The following is a 15,281-nucleotide window of genomic DNA, read 5'->3' on the forward strand; positions in this document are numbered from 1 at the left end:
CGCTGATTTGTTTTATTTGCACAAGCGGTGCTGCTGGTGGCTGGTTGCATTGTTTAACAGGGAGTAAAAAAGGAAACTGCTGCAACTTGTGAGTCCTGGGGTGGGAAATAAAGTCTTACAGTCCTCCCATGTCCAACACACCTTAACCTCTTGCAGCATTGAATCTCCTCAAAGTCAGTGGCTCTTGGGGGCATCATGGTAGCTTGGCAGAGTGAGTTGCATACATGAAAATCGTTGCTTTCGGTGCGGCCTCTCACCCAGTAAGAGCGTTCGCCCCATGTTGGCTGAGTCCTGCAGCGGCGCAGGGTTCGAATCCGACCTGCTGCCCTTTGCTGCGTGTCATCCCCCATCTCTTTCTCCCCCTTTCATGTCTATTCACTTACAAATAAAGGGAAAACCCCCCCAAAAAATAAATCTTTAAAACCCCCCCCCCCCCCTCGCTCCGCCCCTGGTCACAAAGTAAAAGAATGCACAACATAACATAGCGAGAACAGAAATCACTTGGCGCATTCTTTGACTGCCACTTGTGAAAACGGCGGCGAGCATACTGTGAACAGGTGACAGGTTATCTCAAGTTGTGTATTGTGCTTCATGAACATGTATGAAAACATGGGCACAGATATGGTGTCTATGCTCACTAGTGCATGTTTTGCTGTTGGTCACTTACCACAATCTAGCATATTTTTGAAGCGGTTGTTGATGCTAAAGCTAGAATAGCTCCTGTTTTTTGTGGTGTACTGTATGTGATGGCTTTTAAATATGAGAGTCCCTGCATGCATGGCTTGTTAAGCAGACCTGCCAGTCCCAGGCCAGGAGTAAGGGGTCCCCCTTTATTTTATTCTGTTTGGAAAGTCGATTTCAATGAAAAGTAGGGATGTACCAAAATGTGATGTATTTTTTTTAACCCTAACCCTAACCCTTTTTTTTATCTCAGTCTACATCATGGAATCGTGTGTCCTTTTTAATGATTGTAATGATAATACTCACGCTGAATTAAATTCAAATCATTGAAATTTTATGGCCCTGTAGCAGGTGTATCAATGCTTTCTGAGACGTGTGTGAGAAAGCTGAACAGAAGGGTGCATGGTTGGAGGACATTGATCCTGACAGCTTTATGAGGCTTTGTGACCACTGAGCAAACACAGGGTCATAATGATATTTACTTAGGCACATTCTGTGAGTTGAGGAGCATATATGTTCATATACACGTTCATATAATGTGTGTGTGTGTGTGTGTGTGTGTGTGTGTGTGTGTGTGTGTGTGTGTGTGTGTGAGTGAGAAAGGCACATAGGGAACAACTGTTATCAGCAACAGATACTGTACTGCACTATGAGGAGTGACATGCACAATGCACATGTGCCCTGAGATAGCGTGCAAACTGAGTGAAAATTGTGTGTTGCATGTGCACTCGCATGCAAACACACACGCATACACACACACACACACGCACACACACACACAGTAAAACCAACTGGGCTGTCTCGACCAACAGGTATGATGATACTGTAGACACATAGGTGACAGGAGTTTAAAAAGTTTATATGTATTTGCAGATCCACACGTTCAGCTTGCACACACCTCCTGGGCAAAACAGTGACAGCTCACAAACAGTCATATTCATACACACGCACACACCCACACACACACACACACACACACACACACACACACACACACGCACACACACACACACACACACACAGAAAGTCATAAAGTACATGGCCAAAGCCTACAGTGAGGTTTGGGGTGGAGGGCTGAGTTCATTGGGTTCAAGCAACAGTGTAAGAGGCGTCATTAGGTCATCACTAAAAGACACACACACACACACACACACACACACACACACACGCACACACACACACAGAAAGTCATAAAGTACATGGCCAAAGCCTACGGCCTCATTAGGTCATCACTAAAAGACACACATGCACACGCACACACACACACACACACACACACACACACACATCGTGGGGTAGAACTATGCCCTCTCACCAGTGTTGGGGAGTAACTACTTACATAAAACGGCATTACGTAATTGAATTACAAAACAAAGGTAACTGTAATCCGTTACAGTAACCTATGAAAATGATCATGATTACACTGGGGTTAGTCTATATCCATGACGTTCCACTTCCAGGATTGCTCCGGTGCCGCAGGAAATTCCGCCAGATGAATGTCTTTTCGGGCCGTATGTCCGTTACCTTCCGCTTTCTTTGTGTTGGCGTTCTAAACTCCGGTTGATTTACGAGGACTATGGTTAACTGCTCCTCAGCTCTCTGCAGGGTAAATCCAGACAGCTAGCTAGACTATCTGTCCAAACTGAGTTTTCTCTCACACGACTAAAACTACTTTCGAATGTACACATCTTCCACCAAAACAAGTTCCTCCCCGAGGCTATTTTGCAGCGGCTCCGTGCGGAGCTTAGCGTCGCCCATGACGATTGTGATTGGTTTAAAGAAATGACAAAAAACTAGAGCATGTTTTCCTCCCATCCCAGAATGCTGTGTGGACTAACCAGACCTTCATCTGCAGCTCCACAGCCTGTGGAGGAGGGTCTGACAAAGCAAGACTACATCGGGGGTTACATCTGAATATTTTCTGTAAAAAGCTAGGCTATATGTTGAATAATATCAATGTTTTGGCATTGTATGTTTTTCACGCACAGTGTCTTCTTTTGCCATTTCCAGCCACAGCCGTTTAGTAAAGTTTGATTGCTAGTCTGATCTGATTTCGATTGGTTCTCCTGTTTGAATTTGCAGCGCCGTATGTCTGACAGTTCGCCTCTCAAGCTGTCTGAGAATTGACGGATAAAAACACGTTCCAGTGCTGGAAATATATAAAAAAAAAAAAAAACATTTCATACAAAAATCTAAGACGAGTTCTTGGTATGCTGACTTGTGAAAACTTCCATTTGAAGGGATTTATAACAAATAAACATTTGCATTAGAAACTTGTAAGAAAAAAACGTGATAATAAGTCTAAGCAGCGCACTTGCAGGTAGAAGATACCGATGGGGAGGGGTCATTGTTACACACATACTCATGCACACACACTTGATTTAACACACAGTGGAGATAAGCGACAAGTGCCATTATACTTTCATTTTTTTTATTAATTGTTTTTCGATAAAGGGACAAAATGGGTGTGTGAACAGGATTATGCAGACATCTGCCAGAAAACACAGACAGTGGTTTTCCCAATACAACTGAACAGAGACCCCCAAAAAGTACAACAGAAATGAAAGAGCTAGGTTTGTCCAATGACCATGGGCCACCATTACAAAAGAAACATAAATCCAAATTATATCATAACCAAAAATGAAACAAAATAATAAAAAGAAACCAAAAATAAGGATCCATTCCATGTCTCCGTTTTGAACAGAGCATAAAGGTAATAATAAATAGTAACTCCCATAGTAAAAGATAAAGTTCAAGTTCAAGTTACAACAAACAGCTCTCAGAATAGGAATAGAAAAGGCTGATAACAAAATATTCCGCATTGCCATTTACAAAAAAGTCTCAACTCAAGCAGGCTTCTCCACGTCCCCCGGGTCATTTTTTTGAAATATGCTTTGCATATGAAAGTATACCCAATCTAAAATATAAAGCACCATTTAGTATTTGGCAATGAAAAAAAAACTGCAAAACATTTCATTTCTTTTTAAATGTATTTATTTTGACGCTTTAATTTTTTTTCTCGTAATCCATGTACTGCATATGAAGTTTGTTTTTCTTTTTTTTTCCTCTCTTCTTGATGTTGGAATGTAGTCAGGTGGGAGGGGTGAGAGAGACAGAAGCACACAACAGAACAGGCCGACGTCAGCTTGCATTACTGCATACAAGAATGGCAGCAGGGGGGTGGGGGGGTGTTCCGAACCAAAAAAACAAAGAAGATATGTACAACCACCTCTGTGGACAGGAAACAGAGCGGCGGGCCATCTGATGGCCCATGACGCCTCCCAATGCCACATACTTTAGCTGCTTTTTATGGTGTTTTTTTTTTTCTTTTATTTCTTTAAACATACAAATAATTCGCACTATATTATCCTGCCAAATTAAAAAAATATACCGTGGCAGCTTGGGATTTTTTTTTTTCCACTACCAAAAAAAGGTATGGTAAATACCTTTAGAGAGAACAAGCAACAGTTAAAAATACGAGCCTCAATATAAATACTATAGTGCCTACTCTAAGTGAACATTGAATTCAAATACAATTCTAGAAATACAGGAAAAAGTAGACCATAAATGTGTTTAAGCATAGGAATCGACATGAGTGTGCATTTTCCTATATTTTAAGTTCTTTATTATATATCCATATATAATCTTAATCCTTTCCCCAATGCAAATTGTATTTCAACCTGAAGAGCTGTGAAGAGCCAAGGCAAAATAAAATACAAAACCATCACAGAATTTTTTTGTTTGTTTTTTTTCTTTCCGTCTATTTTCTTTTTTTTTTTTATCATTTCATATATACTGTGATCGGAGTCTTGAATACCACCAAGACGCTGAGGAAAAGAGAAACGACAACCAAACTTAAATACAAGTTTCCCCCTAAAAGATAGTGAAGTGTTATTTGCAAAAACGTTTATTTTTCATATCTATAATTAAAGATTTATACAAAAACAGGTTCTCGCAGTGTGAGCAACAAGATTTGAGTGTCTGTCGTCTAGCCCAGCAAGGTCTGTAGATTATTCAGGCTTATAATGACAACAAAGTTACAATACAGCTCCTTAATGAAAGGTGGACGCTTGGTGCTTCTGTGGCCAATGAGAGCTGCATCAATTCTGTGACCACCGTAGGGACGCTGGTTACGAACGTAACTCGCGTCAAACCTTTTCATTTACAGACCTTGCCGACGGGGTGAATTTTCAGCCCAGGCTAAGCACTGGGGTTTCTAGGGGTAACAAATTGACAAATGGTCAAAGGTGGAACGGCAGGGGTACAAAGGTTAAGGTTCACAAGAGTGGTTTTGCTGGCAACAGATTATGTGTCTCATCTTTTACTGCTTTTAACAATGGGACCCTTGTCATCTGACAGCATTTCAACAATGTTTTCCCCTTCAGCGTAAACTTGTAAACTGGGAAAAATTGAAACAGTGCACTTCATGCCCTATAAATGACAATATAGCTTTTGGACTCAACCCATGTACCAGCATTGCATCAGTGTGGGAAAATGCAAGAGAGATGTCGGTACTTACTCTCAGGCAGTGTGACAAGTGCTATACTGTGAACAGCTTGAATGAAACTAGACAAGGAAAAATACATTTCCTTTTGGGTTGAAAAGCAACAGCAAAGAAAAAAAAAAAAAAAATGTGCCCTGCATTAGCCTATGCATACTGATTAAAATTATCGCATTCACTCTTTTCAAGAGCCCTGGAGTACAGATGTTTTTTTTGCAATTCTTTCTTTCTTTTTTTCTGCAATTCATAGTTAATGACCCTGTTTTGATATTAGAAATGTAAAGTGAAAGAGATTGCCTCTGATCCCCTAATATAATGCTTCCAGTTCTGTGTAGCTTTCTGTCTGTCTAGCTTGTAGTTATTTCAATGCTCTCAAACAACGTTAACCTCGCTTGGAGGTCATATATTACTTTATGCATTGTTCCACACACTGACATATCGAAACGGCGTTCTATGTTTGTGCTAACGCAGATACATTGGCACTTCTCAGCCATGCGCTGTATCCCTCAAGTTCAGGATTGTACATTACAGATTACCTTTATTTCAAAAGTACCTCCTTACCAGAAACAAAACTACAAATAATTCTGATATACACAATACTGCTTGTACCATGCTTGCCATGAAATCCACATATTAAAGATAGCCTATTGAACATGTAATAGGTAGCTAAATGATGATTAACGAGAACTCTCTGATCTTTCATCATGAGTTGTCACAGTCCCTTTGAGCTGTCAGGTGCTTGATGCAAGGACCGTCCCTGGGTGGCTTAAACCTTTTAGCTTTATCTAATGGGACCCCAAACTTATACCAGATAAGATTATGGCCAATGCAGTCTTGAGATTTCAAAGGCACTCTTTCCGTTTCTACCAAATGATAGTACAAATTGACTTCTTAGCACACCCATGTCTTTTTGAAAGAAATTTGAAGGCTGTCGTTACTTTCAGTTTAGTCATCAAGCCAATGCATGATTTTTTTGTAACCCTGTGTGAACATGCCGTCTTTTAAAAAGATCAGGATGAGTGCATTTCCAGGGTTGTAAGAGGAGGGTCAAGTCACAGACTGTTCACTTTCCATGTTACAAAACAAAACTGTACATGATATGTGTTACAGAATGTATGCAGCATGGATGTATCTTTCTTGTCTTTTCTCTTTTTGAAGAATAAAAAGAAAAAAACAGAACAAGAGAAAAACAGCAACACATTTACTCAACAACTAACCAACCAGGGACAAGTTCTTTTCTTTTTTTTGATTAGCAAAAACATACTATGCATGCTGACTAATTCTTAAAAATGGAAAAGGAAAACTCAAAAAGGAAAATAGTACACAACATGTAAATTATTGCACAAGAGAAAGGCTCGAAGTTTTGCGTCAATGCAAGAGTATTGCCCCGATACAGATCATGCATTCAATGGGTAATGGAAACGGGGTGTGCTGGTGCAGAGCACATGGTCTTAAGCTTCCACCAGACTGGTGAAAGTGGAGTGTTAGGGTTGGGGCAAATCTACAAGGGGCTGGGAATAAACAGGGGATGAATGGCGGACATAGCTGCGGGGAAAAGGTCCCATAGTTCGGCCTTCTACTCTGACTTGATTTCGGTACTCGAAGAACGGTCACTGTGCCATTTTTTCATGTGTTTCTCCAAGGTGCTGTAGACACTGAAGGGCATCTTACAAATTTCACACTTGTACACGTCTTTGCCCACCTGACCGTGGGTCTTCATGTGGCGAGTAAGTTTGGAGCTCTGGGCACAAGCATAATTGCACAGATCACACTTGTATGGTCTCTCCCCTGTGTGGCTACGCCGGTGCACTGTCAGGTTACTGCAGTTCTTAAACACCTTGCCACAATACTCACAAGTGTCACTCCTACGGCCGTCCTTGGAGTTGGGTCGCCCATGACCCCCGAGGTGTGGTGTGCTGCCCCCACTGCCTGTACCACTGCGGCCCGACATCCCACCGTCCAGTTCCCCCGGAGGGGTCGAGAAACGCAGACTGCCATTCTCTGAAGAATGCTCAGACGAAGAGGCGAAGGGCGATTGTCTGGAATCCCCAAAGTTCAGAAAAGGGTCCTTGAGTTGTCGGGAGGCGGCATAGCCAGCCAGCCACTGGGAGTAGACGTTCTCCGTGTTAGGGATTGTGGGAGTGGGCAGGTCAAATTCCTTTTCCAGCTTGATACGTTTGGAGAAAGGGCTGAGTGGACTGGGGCTACCCAGAAGCAGTTTTTTAGAGAGGCCAACAGAGGCAGATTCGTTAGGGGATGCTCCCCGCCCATTGACTGTCGAGACAGAGCCCTCCGCCCCACGATCTGTTTCCAACACCAAGTCTCCATCACACATCTCACGATTGTGGTGATGGTCTTGGTTGAGGTGGTGGTGCAGGTGGTTCTCCTGGGCCATGGCATTTCGTTTGTGTGCGCTGAGGGCTTCGCTGAAGTGATGCATGCTAGCAGCTAGGCCCATCCCCTGCATCACCTCAGGCAGTGAGCGAGGGATGGACCCCTCATCAGCAACTCCGCCCAGTCGGCTTCCTATACCACCGTTGTTTTCATGCTGACGTGCTGCTTCAAGATTCAAACCAAAGTGATAGCTATTGTTTCTTCTGGCTGCCCTTTCTCCGTTCTGCTCTTCTTCCTCCTCCCCCTCCTCTTCCTCCTCCTCCTCCTCTTCTTCCTCCTCCTCTTCCTCTTCTTCTTCCTCCTCTTCCTCCTCCTCCTCCTCCCCATTTTCACGTAGCATGCGGTTATTCTCACTCTTCAGCTTGGCCACCACTGACTTAAGGGCATTGCTTGCACTGCCCAAGTGCTCGCTGGTGCCAGGCTCCGGAGAGGAGGCTGTTGAGAGACCATCTTCTGACTTGCCTGTGTTTGGCGAGGTGGATTTGTGCATATGTGTCTTCATGTGGCGTTTCAGTTTGCTAGCCTGTGTACAAGCATGATCACACAGGTGACATTTGTACGGCTTCTCCCCTGTGTGACTGCGCCGGTGCACTATTAGATTACTCTGAAACTTGAAGGCCTTGCCACAAAACTCACAACACTTTGATTTCAAGGGGGTGGTGGAGGATGGTGTTGCCCCCGCTGAGGGAAGAGGGGTAGTAGGAGTGGTCTGAGAGCCCACAGGTGACTGCATGGACCCTGGAAGAGGGGGTGGGGTGGCAAGATATGGAGGTTTGCTGCCCCCTGCACCTCCTCCATTTCCGCTTCCTCCTCCTGTCTGGAATGGCTGGAGCAAGCGCTGCATGGGGCTGGGCCGGCTGGGGGAAAGCGGGGGTGTGGACCCAGTGTTGCCCGCCAGCTCCCGCAGCCGCCGCGAGAAGTCCATTGTCGGAGGGGGGTCCAGGGGCAAAGGGGGATTGAGGCGCAGCACCCTGTCAAAGGCACTCGGGTGGTGGGCTGCCAGCGCCAGCTCCTCTGGGCTCAGGTGGTGGGGGTCCAGGTGGTTTCTTGGAGGGGGGCTGAAGAGGGGTGGTGTAGGAGGGAAACGCTGATGATGGCCCCCACCAGCAGCGCCAATGGCACCAATTCCACCCCCTGCTCCCACGCTGTCCCTTCCACCTGAGCCCGAGCCAGGGATGCGGAGGAGGTTGAAGGGGCTTGCATCAGGAGGCAGATGGAGGCCGTGAAGAGGAGGCTGAGAAGGGCAGTCTGCACCCCCACCCAGGGAGGATGGCCCACGCATTCGTGGGGTGAGAGGGCTACCATGTTCACTTTCCAGGTAGATACGGAAGCCGTGGGTGTTCTGGGCATGCTGCAGCAAAAACCAGGCACTGCCGTACGACTGCTTACATGTAGTGCAGGTATAGGTGGTCGGCTCCTCCTTACCTGTTGTGACAGAGCAAAAAGAATCGGGTTAGGAGGAATTAATCTTTTGAACACCTTTAACATTAGGCATTACCGTGTGAATCAGCCAATATTAGAGTCTGTTTAAGCTGTAAAGACAATTACTTTAAATATTTCAGTTTTCATTAAAGAAAAACTGGGATTTTCAAATGCTGTTCATTTAGGAAACATTCACACAGTTGTACATAAACAGTACTGCGTACAGAATGAAATCCATGAAGGACAACTCTTTTCAACTTGGCTGAACCATTTTTTTATTTGAACCTTAGGCCTAACTGTTACAGCTTTTAAAAGTGGTCGGCACATGGTGTTGAGGGCTTTCCAAACACAACAGTAGCTGTTATTGAGGTCATGCCCCACATGAGTAGCATGTGAGAAGTAGTGTGTGTGTATGTGTGTGTGAGTGTGTGCATTTGTTCTTCTCCCAGACTGCTCTGGGACATAATTTCTCCCTTTAGACTGACTGTGAGTCCTCCATTGTCAGCAGGAGAACAAAGAAACACGGCTATCCCGGCGGACTACCACTTCCCACTGATCTACCAAAACAGAGGCCCGCTGACAAACACACATACACTCACATGCAGGAGAGGCAACAGAGAAGAATCCTTCAGACCTTTAAATTCCTTTCTGTATAACAGCACTAATACATTTTTAAAAAAGTATATCTTCTGACAAACTAGAAACTGTTTTTCTAATATAGCTGAGAAAAGGTTAAGTTATTTTAGATTGATTTTTTCAAGGTACTATAACCCAATTAGTAAATACCGGCTCAGAAATGATTTTGTATTTTGACAACAAAAGAATTAAAATCAAATGTATGCAAGTTTACTCATGTACACTATATTCTAGTCATATTCCTGTATGTGCTGTTTATACTCCTACCAACGCCAATCAGCCCACAAAAAAATGCACATACACTCACACTCCCCATCCACACACACAGCAGAACACCGCAGCCGCCTGAGGAAAGTAAAACAGTAGGAGTGTAAAAACATTTTGTCTCCAAACGGAGAGGAAAAATAACCCCTTCAGTCTGCCTCAAAACCTCTTCCCTCAGTGAAGCATGCAGAGTCACTTTCCGACGGCAATGCGAGGAACATTTAAAACAATAATTGCCTTTGAATGGCCTCGGCGATGATGACCTGTGGTGGGACCCGCAGTGCATGTGTAATCTCATTAAGGGGACCGAACGGACGGCCATCAGCTCGTTTACAAGATTAAATGACAGACAAAACCCCCCTCGCTGCCATTCAGAGCCTTCCACCATTAAGCACAGTGCAATGTGGCTGCAATGTGCAGAGATACACATTCATACATTAAGACACAAATGGAAACAAACAATCAAACAGAAATATACTTGAGTATTTAAGAAGTTTAGACATTTACGTTTCGGGAATCTGCATCAACAATGCAAATGAACTAAGGTCAAAAGTTAAGGCCTGAAAACATTCTTGTGTCCATCTTTGGGCAAAGAGCTACTGCAAGGACTGAAATAAGCGCTGAGAAAAAAGTATTTAAGAGGTAAATGCTGCTGTGAAGGCCACTCTGGAATTTGAATATACACTTTGTTGTTCAGTTTTCTATACTAAATAAAGCAGTTATAATACATGAGCACATACATAAATACATAGAAAACCCCATGGCATTTGCGTTATTATGGAACCCATGCAACTTCTAGGCAAGACCCGCCCTTCAATAGCATTCACACAATTGGCCAGGCGTCCATGCTTATGCAAGGTGACGTAACCCGTCCTATCCCCTAACCAGTCAGCTATCCTAACCTTAACTACTCAAGGTCAATGCTTAACCCCAACCAATCGAGCTGCTTCGTAGGGCGGGACTTGCCTAGAAGTTACGTGGGATCCATAATAACTCATGGCAGACATATCAGGAAAGCCAAAATACTGACAGACACGCCTAATACCCCAGCAATTAATTTATTACTCCATTAACAATCTAATCTTTATATATTTTACTGCTACTCTTTAGATGCTGCTTAAAGCTGATGTGTGAAAATGTTCCCTTTCAGGTGTGGGTAGAAATATAGTTATTTATGGAATAACAACCACAACAATTATCCCATATCAACATCCAAAAGTGTCAAAAGTTGCAATACATAATACACTGAAACGTGCTTTAAAACGATATTGCAAAATCTGAATAAATAAAGAGGTGTCATTCTAGGGGTCGTAATATTGACCATAATTATCTCCAATGTTTTTTTGGTAAAATGCTTTTGCTGGAATGTGTCATGAACAATAAATTACAGAACAGTATATGTAAACAGGTAAGGTGGGTTGCTAATTACCATCAGAACGAATGAGACAAATTAACAGTGATACTAAAAGGATGTCATGGTTTACATAGAAAGCTGCAATTTACAAAGAGGTCACAGAGGTTGCAGTGAAATAACGGATTCAACACACAACACATCTGCAAAGGGATTTGTGTGTGTGCTTGTGAGAGAGTGTGTGTGTGGACTTACTTCACCACATACAGTAAACACTCATTTGTATTTAAAGATATGATTATAGTCACAAAGATTATATTGAAGTGTGAAAGTACGTTGTGTTGCATTCAACTGTGAACGTCTTCGGCTGTGCACGTATAGACAGAGGGCCTGTCTGTCTATGCATTTCGGTGTGTAGGGGGAAGATCCTTCCCTTCTTTTATTTTCCTCCACCTTCTTTTTGACCATCCCTCCCGTTCTCTCTGTCTCTCGTTCTGTACACACACACTTATCCCACATGACCAACAGTTTGGAAAGGCAGCTAAATTATGGATCATTAAAATCGGCACAAATTACCACTAATTGTGGCCACCTGCCATTGGATCTAACCTGTGAATATCATTTGCATTATCAGGACCAGGGAGGCTCCATTTATTTATTCATCTCGTTTTTCCTCCGGTTGAAACCATTCTAATCCTGGACACTGACAGTATTGACAATAACACTGCACCTTTTCCACTGTAGTTGAATCAGGAGATGGGTTATCACACACATACATTTCACATGGGAAACCATTTATTTACCAGGCTTTACCTGCCCCCATGCTGGATAAATAAAAAGCTGCGCGCTTTGTAGGAGGGTCTTGCAAAGCGAGACTATCCTAAACCTAACTGTCCCGTTTTTGTATGCAAAAGCATGGCTTTTTGACGCGATGGGAGCGAGAATGTGATGTACTGTATTCTGATACTGGACGCCAAGAAAATTTCAAAATCGAGTGCTAAAATTGTGTAAGTACCAGCAGTGATTAAGTTTCATCAAACATGCATGAAAATGTAGGTATTGAAAGGGTAAGGAGGCACTGACGCGGCGTAATCACAAATCACAAGATATTTGTGCTACGCCAACTACATCTGCTTCACCCAGGACAATCCTGTCAATTGGTGAAAATAAGGCTTGTGTAGCCCTGTAAGATGTCGCCATCACAATGATAATACACAGTAAAAGACGGCCTGTGTTTTCATACAAAGATGTGAGCAAAATATTGGGAAAAACAAGTGCAAGGCACAATAGTGTAACTCTTGAGCTAATTCGTTCCTTTTTGACTCAGAGATCAGACTTGTCTGCACACTGATTGAAACTGTAAGGTTAATGGATTTTAGAGTAGGCGACCGCTCCACTCTGTCTCTCTGTAATATACTCCCATCAGCCACTTCATTAGGCAAACTCTCCACCACTGGGAGGTAGAAAGATGAAGTGAGAAAGCGGAATGGAGAACGGCAGATGAAGATAGATGGAGTCAGAGAGAGGGAAAGAAAGAGATGAGATAGGAGAAGTAATCCCTCCGGCTTAAGTGTAGATAGAGGTGGACAAATACCGAGTGCAACTTTTATGTTTGGGCACGGCAGGAATGTTAAGAGGGGGAAAGAGGAAGAGAGGAGAAAGGAGGGAGGGAGGATGGGGGTAAATAATAGCATCCGGTTCTTTACCTGGGGTAAATGTCAAAGCCATACAGCCACTAGTGAGACTCCAGAGGACACACACACACATGCACAGTTCCAGAAATGTCCTACCACTCAATACCAGCCATGCTACAGTGACAAGCACAGGCATTAAGCCCTATTAAGCCAAGGGCATTGCCTCAACACTTATGTGGTGCGAGATCGGAGAGGGAGGCAGTAAGGCAGCTTGGCTCATGTTTCACGACACCTTGATGTGTGTGTGTGTGTGTGTGTGTGTGTGTGTGTGTGTTAGTGTGTGTGTGTGTTTGTGTGTGCTCCCCTGGCTGTATCCCTCTCAAAAGGAAGTGTAGCGCTCTGATCCAATGGCTGTCAAAGGAGCTGAAATAAAGCCAGTGCAAACTGATGAGACTCACTGTACATCCAGAAAAGGGGTTTGTTCAGGCCAAATGCAAATACATTTCTTAAATGAATCAAATCGAATCAATGGCCAAATGCACACTTGGGTTTCTTAAGCGTTCTTCTTGTCATAATGCCTTAACCAAAAACTTTTTTTCAAAAACGTTACTGTATATAATTTATCTTTTGCTGTAGTGAAATATTTTCTCTTTTACACATTCTTGACTTTATAATTTCATATTTTAACTGTGTGGTAATCAAGGTTATAATCGCTAACGAAAACGAACGAAATAATGAAAACTAGGTGGGAAAAAACATTGTCGTTAACTGAAATAAAAATAAAAAAGAGGCATTACAAAAAAACGATAACTAAACTAAAACTGTAATGTCTGTTTGCAAAACTAACTAAAATAAAATAAAATTATCGAGTAAATGTCCTTAGTTTTCGTCTTTGTCGATGTCTTTCATAGAGCAAATAACGTTATATCTTTCCGACCATGACATTTCCCGTAGACATGTATAGCTTCTGACTGGGAACCCAGAAATTCCGACATTCCACGTCAAATTGTACACAACATGTCCGTGCCCCTCGCCTGGCATCATGGCGATACCGAAAGTTGGAAGAAAGCGGCAGAGACCTATTTGATTATGTCAAACCTTCCACTGCAAGTGCCTTGCAGTGGAATGTGGTAAAATATGTGGACAATTTATTACAGGGAAAAATCCCACGAATTTGAAAATACATTTGAGAAGCGCACACAAGCTAGGAGGCTAACCTAGCTTACCTTAACAAGGTAAAGGAGAAAGCAAAGCCCCCTTTCCCCGAAACAGAAGATAACCCCGGTAACGTTACGGGCATGGATGTATGGATACAGGGCCAGGCAGCATGACAGAGACAACAGCAGGACAGAGAACACTACAGGAAGGCTTTCACCGGTGACTCGATAGCTGCTGGTTAGTAAATACGCAGAACACCAAAAGCAGGAGGAAGCGTGGGTTAATATGTGGATTGATATAGTCTACACAACTGTGTGAGTCGTTTGACTTCAAAAAGTTCGCCACTTTACTCGAACCAAAGTTCAAAACACCTGTTCATGTATGTCTTCTTTAGTCTGTTGGCTATTTAGTTTTTTTTCCTGGAACACGTCACTTACACATTTTGCACTTACTGTGGCGTCTTGTGTAGACTGTTTACATATTTATGACCATATGTAGGCTACATTTTATGTACTGGTGTTTTTCACGATCGCTATGACAATTTTTTCAATACTTTTAACAACTTTCCTAAACTCTTAACGCACCAACACACCTAGCTACAACACACAATTGGCAAAACAGTTAATTTCATGCTCAAAATCACACATTGTAAACTAAACTCCAACACTGATTTTCAAAATACAATAATTCACTAACACAATACCCTGTGTTTACCAAAACAATGCAATCATGTGTCTAAATCAAATAATTCTTCCAAAACACTAACACATGTTCTCTCCCAACAGGAACATTTAGTCAATCATAGAACAATGTCATACAAAACACTAACATCCCATGGAATTACAGAAACTGCATTATTTTAAATGTGTCAGGTCTGCCCTTATACAACAGACAATAGTGATTGTATTGATCATAGATTGTGTTTTACACTGCAGTTTCTCTTGAAGCCTTTCTACATCTTTGTTTTGTTGGGTTTAGTAAATGCATGCATATTTTTTTTCCTTAAAGATAATTTTTTGGGCTTTTCCACCTTTATTTGACAGAACAGCTAGTTGAGAAAGGGGAGAGAGAGAGAGAAAGAGAGGGAAGACATACAGGAAATCGTCACAAGTCGGATTTGAACCCTGGATCTCTGCGTCGATGCATAAACCTCCAAGTATATGTGCACCTGCTCTACCCACTGAGCCAACCCGGCCACGTTTTGTTTCTTTTGCTGCAGAGATTCAATACAAAAAATGAA

General features: G+C 42.8%; 1 protein-coding gene across 2 annotated transcripts in view; it reads right to left on the reverse strand.

The window, feature by feature from the left end:
- Positions 1-3,098: 3,098 nt before the first annotated feature.
- The window catches only part of bcl11aa (BAF chromatin remodeling complex subunit BCL11A a), a 63,386-nt gene continuing 51,203 nt past the window's right edge, over positions 3,099-15,281 (reverse strand). For both annotated transcript variants that reach the window (XM_031291144.2, XM_031291143.2), the window contains exon 3: positions 3,099-9,001. In XM_031291144.2, coding sequence (XP_031147004.1) covers positions 6,759-9,001 — 2,243 coding nt within the window. In that variant the 3' untranslated portion in view covers positions 3,099-6,758. The remainder of the gene's footprint in view (positions 9,002-15,281) is intronic.

Source organism: Sander lucioperca, chromosome 15 (genome assembly GCF_008315115.2).
Source record: "Sander lucioperca isolate FBNREF2018 chromosome 15, SLUC_FBN_1.2, whole genome shotgun sequence".
Lineage (NCBI taxonomy): Eukaryota > Metazoa > Chordata > Actinopteri > Perciformes > Percidae > Sander > Sander lucioperca.